Genomic DNA, 14,446 nt, shown 5'->3' on the forward strand with positions numbered 1-14,446 from the left:
GGCCGTGTCTAGCTTACTGGGGCACCAGGGCCGTCTCAAGCTTACTTTGGGAGCAGGGCCGTGTCTAGCTTTGTGGGGGACCAGGGCCGTGTCTAGCTTTGTGGGGGACCAGGGCCGTGTCTAGCTTACTGGGGGACCAGGGCCGTCTCAAGCTTACTGGGGGACCAGGGCCGTGTCTAGCTTTGTGGGGGACCAGGGCCGTGTCTAGCTTTGTGGGGGACCAGGGCCGTGTCTAGCTTTGTGGGGGACCAGGGCCGTGTCTAGCTTACTGGGGGACCAGGGCCGTGTCTAGCTTTGTGGGGGACCAGGGCCGTCTCAAGCTTACTGGGGGACCAGGGCCGTGTCAAGTTTACTGGGGGACCAGGGCCGTGTCTTGCTTACTGGGGGACCAGGGCCGTCTCTAGCTTTGTGGGAGACCAGGGCCGTCTCTAGGTTTGTGGGAGACCAGGGCCGTCTCTAGGTTTGTGGGGGACCAGCGCCGTCTCAAGCTTACTGGGGGACCAGGGCCATGTCTAGCTTTGTGGGGGACCAGGGCCGTCTCAAGCTTACTGGGGGACCAGGGCCGTGTCTAGCTGACTGGGGGACCAGGGCCGTCTCTAGCTTTGTGGGGGACCAGGGTCGTCTCAAGGTTTGTTGGGGACCAGGGCCGTCTCAAGCTTACTGGGGGACCAGGGCCGTGTCTAGCTTTGTGGGGGACCAGGGCCGTGTCTAGCTTTTTGGGGGACCAGGGCCATGTGTAGCTTACTGGGGGACTAGGGCCGTCTCAAGCTTACTGGGGGACCAGGGCCGTCTCAACCTTACTGGGGGACCAGGGCCGTGTCTAGCTTTGTGGGGGACCAGGGCCGTCTCAAGCTTACTGGGGGACCAGGGCCGTGTCAAGCTTACTGGGGGACCAGGGCCGTCTCAAGCTTACTGGGGGACCAGGGCCGTGTCAAGCTTACTGGGGGACCAGGGCCGTGTCCAGCTTACTGGGGGACCAGGGCCGTGTCTAGCTTTGTGGAGGACCAGGGCCGTCTCTAGCTTTGTGGGGGACCAGCGCCGTCTCAAGCTTACTGGGGGACCAGGGCCGTCTCTAGCTTTGTGGGGGACCAGCGCCGTCTCAAGCTTACTGGGGGACCAGGGCCGTCTCAAGCTTACTGGGGGACCACGGCCGTCTCTAGCTTTGTGGGGGACCAGGGCCGTGTCTAGCTTACTGGGGGACCAGGGCCGTCTCAAGCTTACTGGGGGACCAGGGCCGTGTCTAGCTTACTGGGGGACCAGGGCCGTGTCTAGCTTTGTCGGGGACCAGGGCCGTCTCAAGCTTTGTGGGGGACCAGGGCCGTCTCTAGCTTACTGGGGGACCAGCGCCGTCTCAAGCTTACTGGGGGACCAGGGCCGTCTCTAGCTTTGTGGGGGACCAGGGCCGTCTCTAGCTTTTTGGGGGACCAGGGCCGTCTCTAGCTTTTTGGGGGACCAGCGCCGTCTCAAGCTTACTGGGGGACCAGGGCCGTCTGAAGCTTACTGGGGGACCAGGGCCGTGTCTAGCTTACTGGGGGACCAGGGCCGTCTCTAGCTTTGTGGGGGACCAGGGCCGTGTCTAACTTACTGGGGGACCAGGGCCGTGTCTAGCTTTGTGGGGGACCAGGGCCGTGTCTAGCTTACTGGGGGACCAGGGCCGTGTCTAGCTTACTGGGGGACTAGGGCCGTCTCAAGCTTACTGGGGGACCAGGGCCGTCTCAAGCTTACTGGGGGACCAGGGCCGTCTCTAGCTTACTGGGGGACCAGGGCCGTCTCTGGGGGACCAGGGCCGTCTCTAGCTTTGTGGGGGACCAAGGCCGTTTCTAGCTTACTGGGGGACCAGGGCCGTGTCTAGCTTACTGGGGGACCAGGGCCGTGTCTAGCTTACTGGGGGACTAGGGCCGTCTCAAGCTTACTGGGGGACCAGGGCCGTCTCAAGCTTACTGGGGGACCAGGGCCGTCTCTAGCTTACTGGGGGACCAGGGCCGTCTCTGGGGGACCAGGGCCGTCTCTAGCTTTGTGGGGGACCAAGGCCGTTTCTAGCTTACTGGGGGACCAGGGCCGTGTCTAGCTTACTGGGGCACCAGGGCCGTCTCAAGCTTACTTTGGGACCAGGGCCGTGTCTAGCTTTGTGGGGGACCAGGGCCGTCTCAAGCTTTGTGGGGGACCAGGGCCGTCTCAAGCTTACTGGGGGACCAGGGCCGTGTCTAGCTTTGTGGGGGACCAGGGCCGTATCTAGCTTTGTGGGGGACCAGGGCCGTCTCTAGCTTTGTGGGGGACCAGGGCCGTGTCTAGCTTACTGGGGGACCAGGGCCGTGTCTAGCTTTGTGGGGGACCAGGGCCGTCTCTAGCTTTGTGGGGGACCAGGGCCGTCTCTAGCTTACTGGGGGACCAGGGCCGTGTCTAGCTTACTGGGGGACCAGGGCCGTGTCTAGCTTACTGGGGGACTAGGGCCGTCTCAAGCTTACTGGGGGACCAGGGCCGTCTCTAGCTTACCGGGGGACCAGTGCCATGTCTAGCTTACCGGGGGACCAGGGCCGTCTCTAGCTTTGTGGGGGACCAGGGCCGTGTCTAGCTTACTGGGGGACCAGGGCCGTGTCTAGCTTTGTGGGGGACCAGGGCCGTGTCTAGCTTACTGGGGGACCAGGGCCGTGTCTAACTTACTTGGGGACCAGGGCCGTATCTAGCTTACTAGGGAACCAGGGCCGTATCTAGCTTACTGAGTGACCAGGGCTGTCTTTAGCTTTGTGGGGGACCAGGGCCGTGTCTAGCTTTCTGAGTGACCAGGGCTGTCTTTAGCTTTGTGGGGGACCAGGGCCGTGTCTAGCTTTCTGAGTGACCAGGGCTGTCTTTAGCTTTGTGGGGGACCAGGGCCGTATCTAGCCGTGCAGCCCTATTTATAAAAATGTTCTTTAAATCAGAAAATCTAACAGACCAACAATTGTGATAACGGTTACCTTAGTCTTACACGTATCCGTTAGATTTGTGAATAAATAGGTCTGGAGTCAGTCAGCCGTTGCCATGACGACAGGATATGTAGAATCCAGAAATCCGGTTCAAACCAGGTTTATCTGATAGCTTCCAGTTTGTGTGAAAATGGTGAGTCATCCTCACGCGCCACACTGAGTCCTGGACTTCCTCCAGGTTCGGTACCTGAGCTGATCAGGCTCTACTTTCTGCTTTAAACCGCGTCACCAGACAGCAGGGTGTAAATGTTCGTTTCTATGCAGATGATACTCGAATTTACATGTCCAGGCCTTTCCGGAGAAGCATGATGTACAGCTAACTTTCTGATTTCAGGATGATGTGGGTCAGTTCTCCTATGACAACAAGTCTCAGGTCCATTGGGTGTCTTTCCTGGACGGACGGCAGCGGGTGCTGCTCTTCACTGAGGACACCAGCGTGGTGACAAAGGCTCGGCAGGCTGAGGAGCTCGAACAGTTTCAACAGGAAGTCAAGGTGTCTCTACAAAACCTCGGGCTGTCGCTCGTCAACAACAGCAGCCGCCAGGAGGTTGCTTACGTCGGCATCACCAGGTAGACTGTTGGGGCGAACCAACACGGTGGTTCCAACATGCAACAGTTTAACCCCCTTTTCAATCCCTGTTCAACCCCCCCATTCTGTTTCCTTCCCTTTTATTGTTTGACCCCACAACCTGGTGAGAACCTGCTGATTTACCTGAAGGCCCCAGCAGAGCAACGTCTCTTCCCAACAGTCCAGTTCTCATGTGAACCCATCAGGTCACCTGTGTGTGTGTTCCAGTTCCGGTGTGGTGTGGGAGATGAAGCCGAAGAACCGCTGGAAGTCGTTCAGTCAGAAACACATCAACCTGCTGGAGAACGCTTACCAGAATCAGCTCAGCGGAAAGACGGAACCTGGTTGGATCAAACTGGACACCAGCCTGGAGGTCAGAGGTCAACATGCATGTTCAACTTCACATGTTTCTAAGTTTCGGTTGGATTGGCCCAATGTGCAATTGGTCCAACGGTCTGATGGCCAGCGTCTGATGTCCCTGGTTGCTAGGTGAACCTCAGCAGAACCAACATGCGGATGCGTCAGCCGGTTTCCTGTCCAGTGAGGAGGAACTTCCTGTCTGGGATCCAAGTGGAGTTCAAGCAGTCGAAACACCAGCGTAGCCTGAGAGCCCAGCTTCACTGGCTGCAGGTAAACACACGCACACCTGGATGCCAGCGTTCTCCAGGTGTGGTCATTCCGTACCGAACCCGAGACTCTCCTTTTACCTGCTCATGACCTTCACGCCGTTGCAGGTGTTTTACTTTGTGTTTGTTCAAAGTAGCGACACAAATCATCTGGAAGTAAACATGCATGTACGTCCAGCAGGACCACGCCAAGAGCATGGCGCCTTACCTGACCGCTGATCCACAGAGTCAAAGCCATCGCACAAGGACAGACCCTTGTGAGGTGGGTTTGTCCTCCAGGATCGGACCACCGCCGCGTGGTCCGCCTGCAGCGCCGCCGCGTGGTCCGCCTGCAGCGCCGCCGCGTGGTCTGCCAGTGGGAACGTCGCTGCCTCCGTATCCCACTGGATCCAAAGAAAATGGAAAACCGGTTCAGACACAAACCTTCTTTTGCTCATGATGCTGTTTGATAGACATCGTCTTTGTCTTCAGATCGACAACCAGCTGCCTGGTGCCATTTTTCCCATCATGTTTCATCCGGTACCCCCTCCCAAGTCCGTCGCTCTGGACTCAGGTGCGCCATCTAACTATCTGCTTCACACCCTATAAGTCAGCGGTGGGTTGACTGTTGGTAACTACTCTGTCGGTTTCCACAGAGCCGAAGCCGTTCATCGACATGTCGGTCATCACCAGGTTCAATGAACACAGCAATGTCTTGCAGATCAAGTGAGTATAAATGAAACCAGTTTACACCGATTCAGCTCCAGTTTAGTGATGCTGAACTGATGTTCTGGACTGATGGGGCTGCTGAACCACGTCATCAGAGATCCAGACCTAAACGTCTCCCCTGTTGTCTTCAGATTCAGCTCTTTCTGCAGATTTCCCTGCAGCCTCCTGAGCTTCTCTTTGTGCGTCTGTGTGTTGTTCTACCGTTGTCCGAGGCTGCTGTGATGTGATCTGACCAAGCGGCAACCTCCTGCAGTTAAAAGTGAAGCCTATGTGGAAGTGCATAAAACTGCAGTTCCCCCTTCATCCACTAGGGGCTGCAAAGCAGAGCAAATCCCCATAGACTCCCATGTTATATAGACCAACTTCACAGCAGGAATAAACGTGTTTACAGCAGGAATAAACATGTTTACAGCAGGAATAAACATGTTTACAGCAGGAATAAACACTTTTACAGCAGAAATAAACATGTTTACAGCCTGGTACAAAAACCCATTTTAGGTTTAATAGGTCAGGTTTACCTTCATGACAACTGTGGGGGGAGTGAATTTTTTTCTAACTCGCCCGTTTTAAAGTAATTTAATCGCGAATTTCAGCAAATTTAGGGGCGTGTCCTTTTGATTGACAGGTACCCGATCTCCCGCTTCAAGTCAGAAGAACGTAGAACAACCGCGGTTTTTAGCCGGTTAACAACGTGACTTAGCTTTAGCCCGCTTACCTCTGTTAGCTGGTTAGCTCCTGTTATCTCCGGGTTAGCTCGGTTAGCTCTTAGCTACAGAAAGCTCGGAGTTCGCTCGATGTCAATCATCCACCATGACGCTCACAGCCCCCCTCTCAGCTCCACCTCTTTGCCCATATTTGTATTTTCTGGGTGAGATAATGCGCATGCCCCTGCCAAGATGGTGATGGTAGGAACCGCCCACCGAGCTTCAATTCAGCTCTTCGGAAACCTACGGGTGACGTCTCCGAGGCTCCGCCCATCTTTTATATACAGTCTATGGATCTGACCAACCCTTTGTCCTTCAGATACTTCATGGCTCTGGTCCAGGAGATGGCGGTGAAGATTGATCAGGGTTTCCTTGGCGCAGTTTTGGCTCTGTTTACCACATCTGCTGAGTTTCCGGCTAACGGACAGAAGGTAACGCAGGAATTTGGCTTTTTGGCGTCACTGTGAGCAGCTCTGAGAGGTCTAAGTCTCTAAAACGTTTCTGCTGCAGTCTGGGTTGATAGACGGAGATCTGCAGCTGCTGCAGGCCGAGTTGATGGAGGCATCGTTGTCTGACACGTCAGGACTCAGTTTCTTTGAACATTTCCACATCTCGCCCATCAAGGTAATGCCGACTCCGAGCTAATAGAACGTCTGTCTTCACATTTAAAGGCAAAATGTCTGTTGATCAGAAACAATGAGGCCTGGCATGTTGGATTTTTTTGTCTCGACATACAAAGAAATTAGAAAACCACAAACTTCTGCCAAGGGCCAGAGTTCTAAAACGTTCCTGGATTCAAACGGTGATCCGGATCTTCACCAAAATTAAATCAGTTCTTCCTGAAAAACATGTCCATAACTTTTTAAGTTATCTTGAACAGAAACAAACAGACAGACAAGAAAACAGATAAACGGCGGTAAAAACATGACCTCCTTGGTGGAGGGAATAACGGTGCATAAAAACAAGGTAAACACTTTCACACATCAGATGAAAAGTCCCTCCAAGGGGACGACATGCGGTCAGATACAGTTTAACCTGGTGCTGGGAGAAGGCAGGGACCCTAGTGGTCCCACCCTGGTGGTCCGACCGTGGTGGTCCCAACCTGGTGGTCTGATCCTGGTGGTCCCACCCTGGTGGTCCGACCGTGGTGGTCCCAACCTGGTGGTCTGATCCTGGTGGTCCCAACCTGGTGGTCTGATCCTGGTGGTCCCACCCTGGTGGTCTGATCCTGGTGGTCCCAACCTGATGGTCTGATCCTGGTGGTCCCAACCTGGTGGTCCCACCCTGGTGGTCTGATCCTGGTGGATCTGGAACAAAAGGACTGGTGCGACTGTTTTCCTGGAGAGGGGCTAGGAAGCTCGGTCATCCAGGTGGAGATCAGAGTAGAACTGCTGCTCCTCCACATCCAGAGGAAGCAGATGAGATATCTGCTCAGGATGCCTCCTGGACCTCTCCCTGGGGAAGTTTTCCAGGCATGTTCCACCGGAAGAAGACCTGGGGGAGACCAGGACATGTTTCTTCGCTTATTTATTAGGGAAGTTTCATATGGAAACACAAACATATTTCATCACCATGAAATCTTGAAAAGATGAAGTAGTTTAGAGGGAAAAGGGCCGTGCAGGTGGAACTTCCTGGGTGCATCTATCAGATGACGGACGGCAGGTGTGATAATTCCAGGTTAACTGATGGATGGAAAGTTTTGATTTAACACACACTCTGATGGAAAAGTTGAACATGTCCAAGACGTTGATGATCCTTGGTTGAGGTAAGGAAGCGGTTTTTTGTTGCGACGGCTGCCCATCCAGCTGGTCTCTGTCGGCATCCAGGTGGTTAACGACGAGTTTCTGGCTTTTATTTCAGCTCCACCTCAGTCTGTCTCTGGGCTCCAGCGGCGATGAATCTGCTCAGGAGACTGCTGCTTTACAGTCCTTGAACCTTCTGCTGAAAAGCATCGGAGCGACTCTGACCGACGTCGATGATGTTGTCTTCAAGTGAGGCTCGCGCTGCTGTTGGAGAGAATCATGGCGGCCGCAGGCTGAACGGTGTGTGTGGTCTCTTTCAGACTGGCCTTCTTTGAGGTGAAGTACCAGTTTTACCGCAGAGAGAAGCTGATGTGGGCGGTGGTCCGACACTATACTGAACAGGTGACATTACAGCCTCCATTTGTTTGACTGGTTCTTTTCAGCTCTGCTCATTTCTTCATGTATCTGGTTTCCATCATCACGCTGTGACTGAACAGCGAGGTCATGTTCCTAGTGCGTCTCTGGTTCATTTGAATTCAGGAGACCCTCACAGTAATTTTTATGCTTAAATATGTTGAAACCATCCCCATCAAAGTACGGGTCTCTTCTGCTTCATTAAATGAAATATTTAAGGTTCTTTAATGATCTAAAGGCTTTTTATGATGCATCAAAACATTTGGAAACCATAGATGATCCCAGAGTTTCGCAGTCAGAAGTCGTTGCGTTCTGACCGTGTCCCGCCTGTCAAAACGCCAGGCGGAGGACTCGCACAGCGCTGCCCGTCAACCAGTCTGGTTCCTCTTGACAAGTTCAGGGTGGATTTCATCCTCCATGACGGAGATGCTTTCACAAACTTCCACAACTTTATTTCCAGTGACAAAATATCATCAGCCCAAACTCCCACAATACTGTTCCCGTTACGGAGCACAGACCAGTAGAGTAGTAGACTGGGTCCTGTGGGAGACCTGGACTGGGTTTTCCCCCTTCAAAATGTTTCCAGCAACCCCTGACCAGGTGTTTGGGCTCACGCTACTGGTCCAGCATCCTGTACTGGCCGTTCCACATGCGGTGGATCGTTGTGCCTGGACGTGGTAGGAGACGAGTCCTCCCATCAGCCTGTCATGAACACACAAGTCTGAGGTAAAACCTGATGTTGTGTTTCTGCTACAGTTTCTCAAGCAGATGTATGTTCTGGTTCTGGGTCTGGACGTCCTTGGCAATCCGTTTGGACTGATCCGAGGTCTGTCTGAGGGAGTGGAGGCTTTCTTCTATGAACCATTCCAGGTAAGGCATCCTGTCCTCTGACTTGTGAATCACAGCGATGCACTGCTCCTGGTTGTGTATCGAACCGATGCGTCAGCCTTGACATTTCGGGTCCTACGTACAAGACCCCAGAAGACATGAAGCCTCTGTGTGTTTGTCAGGGAGCTGTTCAGGGTCCGGAGGAGTTTGTCGAAGGTGTTGCTATTGGCGTCCGCAGCTTGTTGGGCCATACAGTCGGTAAGAAAGTCTGAAGTGTGACGCGATCGCTGGGAGAAAACATGTTTGAGGACATCCAGACGTTCAGTCGGTCGCTGTGTGATCAGTGTTGGATGCTTCCCCAGGTGGGGCTGCAGGTATGGTGTCTAAAATCACAGGCTCAGTGGGGAAAGGCCTGGCAGCCATCACCATGGATAAAGAGTACCAGCAGAAAAGACGGGAGGAGATGAATCGACAGCCCAAAGACTTCGGAGAGAGTCTGGCCAAAGGAGGCAAAGGACTGCTGAAGGTCTGGAGGACTTTTTCACATCTTCTGGCAGCTTCTTTCAGTTGTTGCGGCTTGGTAACAGTCGTCTCTCTGCAGGGTGTCGTCGGCGGGGTTACAGGCATCGTCACCAAACCCGTGGAAGGTAGGCCTTTCATCCAGACTCTGCTCCTCACATCCAGACTCCAGCTGACGCAGACCTGGTTTTGTGTCTGCAGGAGCTAAGAAGGAGGGGGCAGCAGGTTTCTTTAAGGGCATCGGGAAGGGCCTGGTGGGCGTAGTTGCCCGGCCAACAGGCGGCATCGTGGACATGGCCAGCAGCACCTTCCAGGGCATCCAGAGGTATTTTCTTCTTCTGCTTTTTGCTGTTTCCAGTATTTTCTGTGTGCTTCGTGAAGTGTGTCCTCACTAATTTTGACATTTTCTACTTTTGTTTTCTATGTGCTGTTGTTGTTTCCGGGACTGTTGTCTTTCTGTTTCTTGCTGTTTGGTGTGAGTATTTTACATCCAGCACGTTAACGCTCAGCTCCTGCAGTCGTTCAGCACGGCTCTGAGGAAGGAGCTGAGCTTTCATGGCTGATGTTTGCATGTTGCAGCAGACACACTGTAAGTCCCTGCATCTAGTTCATCCATCATGTTTGGTTCGTGCTTGTCTTGCTGTCCATCAGCCTGAAGCTGCTTGAAGCCCCGCCCCTTCATAAGCACTTGTTTCAGGTTGATGAGCCACAGAGGAGAGTCACCTGTCCTGAAACCGGTGGAGTTAGGGGCAAAACCAGAGTCCAGGTTCAGATCTTTCTGGATGATCGGCGAGGGTTTTCCTCCCACAGCTCAGAAACGTCCACAGCGCTGTGATGGAGTGTAGGGTCACCTCAACGTGGCTCGGCTCAGGTGTGGTGTACCACACAGTCCCGGTTCTGGTCTCCATCTGGTACCACACAGTCCCGGTTCTGGTCTCCATCTGGTACCACACAGTCCCGGTTCTGGTCTCCATCTGGTACCACACAGTCCCGGTTCTGGTCTCCATCTGGTACCACACAGTCCCGGTTCTGGTCTCCATCTGGTCTGCATTTGCAAGCGGATTCCTGAAGGTTTATGTGGAACCATTATGGTCCATAAAACAAGTCCTCCATGGACCCATGACATACAAAACCAGCACCAAGCAAGTGGAGATGTAGTTCTGCACCTGGCGGACTGGACTGGCGGAGTTACCTGTACTCAGGTGTTGGAGCTCCTCCGTCAGCGCTGCTGGACTTCCTGTTGCATAAATGTTTGGCGAAGTGTGAACCGACTTGAAGCGTGATGGAGAACCTGAACAGAGGAACTCCTTGATGCGCTCTCTGAAACTGCTTTGGTTCCTTTCTCTGATGTGCAGCTCGGTTCTGCATCTCGCTCAACATGTTTCCTGTTGACCCAGTTTAACCAGTACAGGCTGGACCTCCATGTTGAGCAGTTGTACTGGTTTCGGTGTTGTACGTCGGCTGCTCTCCTCGAGGGTCTGTTGCTTGAATGTGATGTGGTTCTACCGGGTTTGGGTCAGCATTACATGGACAGATGTTTAATCCGATGGAGGTGTTGGACATTTGGACCTTTACATCCCAGGAACTTCATCAAGTTGGTCACGGCAACGGACCAAACACCGTCCAGACATTCAGCAGGAACATGAAGTCTTCAGACTTTTCCAGAAGCTCCCTAGAAAATCTACAGATTCCTTCTTCTCCCAGATTCTTCTTTTATGTCCATCATCAAGACGATCAATAATCAATAATCATCAATAATTCTCCACGCAGAGTTTCTGACTAAACACCTCGTATTCCCCCCCCCCCCACACACACACACACACTCACACACACACACCTCACACACACACACACACACACACACACACACACACCTCACACACACACACACACTCACACACACACACACACACACACCTCACACACACACACACACACACACCTCTCACACACACACACACACACCTCTCACATACACACACACTCACACACACCTCTCACATACACACACACTCACACACACCTCACACACGGATTAATTCCACGACAATTTTATAAACAAATTTTTTCAGTTTGATTAGTAATGAGAATTACTCAAAAATACTTTCAATCAGATCATAACTTGGAAAAATATACTTCTCACCAGATAAATCCACGGGTGGGTTGAGATCCCGTTGTGCTCGACCGAAACCGGTGACTGTGGCCCTCGTCACTCTTAAGGCCTGTTCGAGGTTTGAAGATGAATCTGTTTGGATTCATCTTCAAACCTCTGCCCCTCAGTCCAGTCCCAGCAGAAACACATGGGATCCCACTTCTGACACCAAATTGTCGTGGAATTTATCCGATGAGGAATAAATCAACTGTTTTCTGTTCAATTTATTGACCATGTACAGATGTTGCAGGCGAGAGGTCTGGAGAGCTCTGCTCTGCTCAGAGTGCTACAGTGTTCTTTACGGTGTGTTCAGACCAAACACGTTTTGAGCGTCAAGAGCGGCAGGTTTCCATGTAAAGTCTATGGGGAGGGGCGTCGAGCTTTCTCGCGTCGCGTTTTGGGCATCGGACACAAAAGTGGCAGTTTAGTGACCAGCGTCGAGCGTTCAGCGTTTCGAGTGTTTTCGACGCTCAAAACGCGTTTGGTCTGAACACACCATTAAACATACACAAACAACCCTTGCCTGGCAGCACTAGTCAAAACAACTGCTAGCTTGGAGCTAACAACAATCAAAGCTGAAACAGGCCTTGAGCAGAACACTTAGTTTTATGCATGAATCTACCAAAGCAAGCTTACTGAACTACTCTAACTATGCAGAATATATATCTTGTACTACTGTAAAGAAACTTAATAAATTAGTAACATATTAAAACTACACTATACACATAATTCCACCACATTCCCCTCTTTTGATCCTTTCAGGATCAACACAAAAGAATCACAATTCATGAACATAACAAAGCAGCAAAACAAACCCATAAAATAACACTAACTACCCAAAGAGATACAGGAAACTAAAACATCAGAATGGTCACTCCTGGCAGGGTTGAAGAACATTCGTCATAAAACATCCTGAAAGGAAAAACACTCGTGTCAGAATCAGAAAAGCCATCACTATCAAAAAAGAAGGAAAAAGGATCAATAAGAGGGAGATTCGAAGCAGGAAGAGAGTAATAAACCAGCCAATGAATGCGACATCCGAAGGCAGTGTCAATCAGCCCAACCAACAAGGCTCTGATACACGGGACGACACAGCAAACACAGAACAAGAAGGGCACTCTGAGCAGGGCAGAGCTCGCCACACCTCTCACCCGCAACACCTGTACATGGCCAATAAATTGAACAGAAAACAGTGGATTTATAGATTTATTTCTCATCGGATAAATTCCACAACACATACCACAACCTCACACACACACCTCACACACGCTTCTCCTCCTCAAACTCCTCCTCCTCCTCAACCAACTCCTCCTCAACCACCTCCTCTTTGTCCTCAACCACCTCCTCCTCCTCAAACTCCTCCTCAACCACCTCCTCTTTGTCCTCAACCACCTCCTCCTCCTCAAACTCCTCCTCCTCCTCAACCAACTCCTCCTCAACCACCTCCTCTTTGTCCTCAACCACCTCCTCCTCAAACTCCTCCTCAACCACCTCCTCTTTGTCCTCAACCACCTCCTCCTCCTCAAACTCCTCCTCCTCCTCAACCAACTCCTCCTCAACCACCTCCTCTTTGTCCTCAACCACCTCCTCTTTGTCCTCAACCACCTCCTCCTCCTCAACCAACTCCTCCTCCTTAAACTCCTCCTCCTCCTCCTCCTCCTCAAACCCCTCCTCGTCCTCAACCAACTCCTCCTCCCTAACCTCCTCCTCCTTCTCCACAACCTCCCCCTCCTCCTCCTCGTCCTCTTCCCCAACCTCCTCCTCTCCTAACAGTTGATGTTAATCTTATTGTTTCATGCTGTACCTGTAGAGGCCACCACAGGTGAGACCTTCCAGCCGATTGGTGCCTGTATACCTGAACCAGTCATGTGACCTCAAACGCATCCAATCAGATTTACAATCAGTTGGATAGAAGTGGGCTGCAGACTGAGCATCTTCCGAAATATGACCCCTCTGTGGTGTGTGTGTGTGTGTGTGTGTGTGTGTGTGTGTGTGTGTGTGTGTGTGTGTGTGTGTGTGTGTGTGTGTGTGCACATGCGTGTGTTGATACCAGAGCGGCCGAGTCCACGGAGGAAGTGGCCAAACTCCGCCCAGTACGTCTGATCCAGGAAGACGGGATCATCCGACCATATAACCTGATGGAGTCTCAGGGTTTCAACCTTTTCCAGGTTTGAGAACATTTTACTGTCTGAACAGCAGATTACTGACCTCACACCAGATTACTGACCTCACACCAGATTACTGACCTCACACCAGATTACTGACCTCACAGCAGATTACTGACCTCACAGTAAATTACTGACCTAAAATCAGATTACTGACCTCACATCAGATGACTGACCTCACGTCAGATTACTGACCTCACAGCAGATTACTGACCTCACAGTAGATTACTGACCTCACATCAGATGACTGACCTCACGTCAGATTACTGACCTAAAATCAGATTACTGACCTCACAGCAGATTACTGACCTCACAGCAGATTACTGACATCATATCAGATTACTGACCTCACAGTAGATTACTGACCTCAGATTAGATTACCAACCTCACATCAGATTACTGACCTCAGAGTAGATTGCTGACCTCACATCAGATTACTGACCTCACAGCAGATTACTGACCTCACAGCAGATTACTGACCTCACAGCAGATTACTGACATCATATCAGATTACTGACCTCACAGTAGATTACTGACCTCAGATTAGATTACCAACCTCACATCAGATTACTGACCTCAGAGTAGATTACTGACCTCACATCAGATTACTGACCTCACAGCAGATTACTGACCTCACAGCAGATTACTGACCTCACAGCAGATTACTGACATCATATCAGATTACTGACCTCACAGCAGATTACTGACCTCAGATTAGATTACCAACCTCACATCAGATTACTGACCTCAGAGTAGATTGCTGACCTCACATCAGATTATTGACCTCACATCAGATTACTGACCTCACAGCAGATTACTGACATCATATCAGATTACTGACCTCACAGTAGATTATTGACCTCACATCAGATTACTGACCTCACAGCAGATTACTGACATCATATCAGATTACCAACCTCACATCAGATTACTGACCTCAGAGTAGATTACTGACCTCACATCAGATTACTGACCTCACAGCAGATTACTGACCTCACAGTAGATTACTGATCTCACAATAGATTACTGACCTCACATCAGATTACTGACCTCACAG

General features: G+C 51.6%; 1 protein-coding gene across 1 annotated transcript in view; it reads left to right on the forward strand.

The window, feature by feature from the left end:
- Nucleotides 1-14,446, forward strand: part of vps13c (vacuolar protein sorting 13 homolog C) — a 359,723-nt gene that overhangs the window by 214,496 nt on the left and 130,781 nt on the right. The window contains exons 69-83 of the mRNA XM_079245724.1: nucleotides 3,298-3,533; nucleotides 3,760-3,904; nucleotides 4,021-4,161; nucleotides 4,629-4,710; nucleotides 4,793-4,862; nucleotides 5,889-6,000; nucleotides 6,080-6,193; nucleotides 7,430-7,560; nucleotides 7,632-7,713; nucleotides 8,482-8,595; nucleotides 8,736-8,811; nucleotides 8,916-9,079; nucleotides 9,155-9,200; nucleotides 9,274-9,397; nucleotides 13,278-13,392. Coding sequence (XP_079101850.1) covers nucleotides 3,298-3,533; nucleotides 3,760-3,904; nucleotides 4,021-4,161; nucleotides 4,629-4,710; nucleotides 4,793-4,862; nucleotides 5,889-6,000; nucleotides 6,080-6,193; nucleotides 7,430-7,560; nucleotides 7,632-7,713; nucleotides 8,482-8,595; nucleotides 8,736-8,811; nucleotides 8,916-9,079; nucleotides 9,155-9,200; nucleotides 9,274-9,397; nucleotides 13,278-13,392 — 1,752 coding nt within the window. The remainder of the gene's footprint in view (nucleotides 1-3,297; nucleotides 3,534-3,759; nucleotides 3,905-4,020; nucleotides 4,162-4,628; nucleotides 4,711-4,792; nucleotides 4,863-5,888; nucleotides 6,001-6,079; nucleotides 6,194-7,429; nucleotides 7,561-7,631; nucleotides 7,714-8,481; nucleotides 8,596-8,735; nucleotides 8,812-8,915; nucleotides 9,080-9,154; nucleotides 9,201-9,273; nucleotides 9,398-13,277; nucleotides 13,393-14,446) is intronic.

The sequence above is a fragment of the Telmatherina bonti genome (assembly GCF_933228915.1).
Source record: "Telmatherina bonti genome assembly, chromosome: 1".
NCBI classification, from domain to species: Eukaryota; Metazoa; Chordata; class Actinopteri; order Atheriniformes; family Telmatherinidae; genus Telmatherina; species Telmatherina bonti.